This window comes from Papilio xuthus, unplaced genomic scaffold (assembly GCF_000836235.2).
Source record: "Papilio xuthus unplaced genomic scaffold, Pxut_1.1 DF825928.1, whole genome shotgun sequence".
NCBI classification, from domain to species: domain Eukaryota; kingdom Metazoa; phylum Arthropoda; class Insecta; order Lepidoptera; family Papilionidae; genus Papilio; species Papilio xuthus.
In genome coordinates, this window is record NW_013532721.1 from 1,341,841 (window position 1) to 1,344,387 (window position 2,547).

General features: G+C 32.2%; 1 protein-coding gene across 2 annotated transcripts; it reads right to left on the minus strand.

The window, feature by feature from the left end:
• Nucleotides 1-1,091: 1,091 nt before the first annotated feature.
• Nucleotides 1,092-2,221, minus strand: LOC106125297 (zinc finger matrin-type protein 2). 2 transcript variants are annotated; one of them, XM_013322424.1, is made up of 4 exons: nucleotides 2,131-2,221; nucleotides 1,878-2,012; nucleotides 1,563-1,804; nucleotides 1,092-1,359 (listed from the first exon to the last, which is right to left on the minus strand). In XM_013322424.1, the coding sequence occupies exons 1-4, from the start codon at nucleotides 2,150-2,152 to the stop codon at nucleotides 1,120-1,122; spliced, it is 639 nt and encodes a 212-aa protein (XP_013177878.1). In that variant the 5' UTR covers nucleotides 2,153-2,221; the 3' UTR covers nucleotides 1,092-1,119. The 2 variants fall into 2 exon arrangements, with proteins under 2 accessions (XP_013177878.1, XP_013177879.1); XM_013322425.1 differs by having other exon boundaries at nucleotides 2,143-2,220.
• Nucleotides 2,222-2,547: the final 326 nt, after the last annotated feature.

The window sequence follows — 2,547 nt, forward strand, 5'->3', positions numbered from 1 at the left end:
AATTTAAAGTTAACTGTAAAATTAAAAGCTAATTTAAACTAATAATTGTTTTTAGTTACCTGATATTCTACAAAGCAAACAACAAAAAAAATAACTAGTAAAGATACAGCCTGCAAACGTGTCATTGTTGTTGTTTGTATCTCCATACAAACCTTATGTAACTAGGAACTTGGTATTTATAGGAAGGCGTGGTATATTCATGGTTCGAGTATAGTGCGCACTATGGTGCATAATCACGTGTATTCAATGGTTTTGCTTATTGTCCGCATCCTTCATAGCATTGCTAAAAGTACATTGAATGCAAGTCATCCATCCGTTCCAATGTCGGAAATAAAGACGCATGGTTAGTTCCCATCCTTTGTTACAAACGTTCGACAACGAAAAACTTTGCGCTTTAGGAAAAAAAAAATCAATTATACCGCAGAACGCGACTAAAATGGCATAGAATCATGTTTTGATATGCCTGAAGGCAGTACATAGCTATATTTTTGAGAGCGTAGGTCATCAGTTCGAATCCCAGTAGATATAGAAAAAAACTGACATTTTTCTGTCATTTCGTTTCATTCTCATTTTATTTAGTGGCATCGGCGAAATCATTTATACTACATTTTTTACTAATAATCATGGCTGTGGTGTTTTGGTTTAAGATCACAATTCATTAAAATGTCTGGAAGTCTACTATTCTCTTTACCTCCATAAAGGCTCTCTATATTTGTAATGAGATCTTGCATACATTGAAGTAGGGTGGTGCTCATACAACATGTTAACATTTATTCATTTGCCACTAAAATGGATGAACACATAAATCACATGTTAGCGTGTTTTAACAAGGCTGACCTTTGTTCCGCTTGAAAAATTGCTAACAATTTGTATCAATGGAACATCTATATTTAATCTAGTTGCATTCAACTGGTAATAAAGAATCTAACAATGCACATCCTGATGTGTGTTTACTTTTTATATGAAAATAAATAAAATTTTACAGTTATAAATAAAACGAATACTTAAACTTACATCTTTAAACATAGCATGTAATATAAAAGAAAAGACATTATAATTTTCTTAATAAGTTTTATTAACATAGTAAAGTAACTGATATTAATGGATGATTACACACAATCACTTCTTTGAACCTCCAAAACCTGAGAAACCCATTATTTGTGCAAGTTCTGACTGAGCTGGGCTGTCATCGGGATCCTCTGTCTCCTCTATTTTGCGTTTCTTATCACGGCGTCTCTCACGGCGGAGTTCCTTTAACCTTGCCTCTTCTTCTGCAGCTTCCCTCAATCGTGTATCCAGTTCATAATCTTGCTTTTTCTCTTCTAATTTACGTTTGTTAAATGAGAATCTTGCTTTTACCTGTAATATAGAATAATTAATAAATTCAATCAAATTTTCTCAATGTCATAACATCTATTTCTATCTATAGATAACAAATTTAGAAACTTTATTATTAATATTAACAAGTAATTATTGATTTCTTAGACCCAAATGCCTGTATAAAATATGACTATGTTTCATACAGGGATTTTGGTCGCAGAAACCAACTATAATACACTTACTTGGTCTAATGTACTTCTCTCTATCTTCATGGACATGCCAAGGTTACGTTGATGTTTTTTGCCATTTATGTGGTCCAAAAAGTTGATGGAATCTTTGACAACACAGTCACAAACATTACAGTAGTACCCACCAGACTGAGAGGTTGGAGTGTTCTTTGTTATGACGACGCTTTTGCCTAGTTTGGAATCTAAATCAACTTTATAATCGCGTTGCTTCAAGAGTTCTCTTTTTACTGGCGGTGCTGAAAAGGATTTGAATTTTAATATTGTAAATGTATGAAGTTTAATTAAACTTTCTCATTAAATTTACCAAACCTTTCTTTTTGGTGCGTTCTTCCTCTTCTTCTAGTTCTGCTTTCAATCGTTCTGTTGCGATTCTTTCAAATTCATCTTTGTCCCATTTTCGACGGTGGTCATCTGGTCTCATACTCATTTTTGCAGATTTATAATCTTTATGAATACGAAAACAAAACTTTTATTAATTTTTGTTGGTATTTGAATCTGATACCTTAACTTAAATGTGAAATTAACTTAATGTGCAATGAAATAATGCAAATGCAACAAATACCAATTATTTTACCATCCGTCATCTGTCAAAACAGACTGTCTATGACATAGAATTTTCTTTTTAAATTTTATGACCTGGAACATAAACTTTGAGGTCATTTCTTATTTAGTGACATAGATAAGATGACCAAATGTCAAAGAGTAGCGATTTTATAACTCACAGATAATTGAGACTGGGTAGTACCGGGTAATAACGGTAAAATGATTTCAAACTTTGCGAATGTTTGTAACGTGATTAGTTTAATTAACATGATAGATGCATGATGAATACAACAATATAAAAATTGTTCATAATTGATTTCTCTCGTTTTCGTCTCTAAGGATCTAGATGTCGCTGCTTGCTGCATAAGTGTGTTTTAGACTAAAAAATCAATAGACTTGAATCGGACTAAAACTTTAAACTAAAACTTTAAGTATA

What these genes read in the sequence shown, in the direction of transcription:
- LOC106125297 (XM_013322424.1), bottom strand. Translation starts at nt 2,152, where the DNA reads ATGACGGATGGTAAAATAATTG. An exon ending in GACGGATGGTAAAATAATTG is followed by an intron (nt 2,013 to 2,130) that starts GTATTTGTTGCA and finishes GTATTCATAAAG; the next exon opens with ATTATAAATCTGCAAAAATG. An exon ending in AGAGAAGTACATTAGACCAA is followed by an intron (nt 1,360 to 1,562) that starts GTAAGTGTATTA and finishes TCTATATTACAG; the next exon opens with GTAAAAGCAAGATTCTCATT.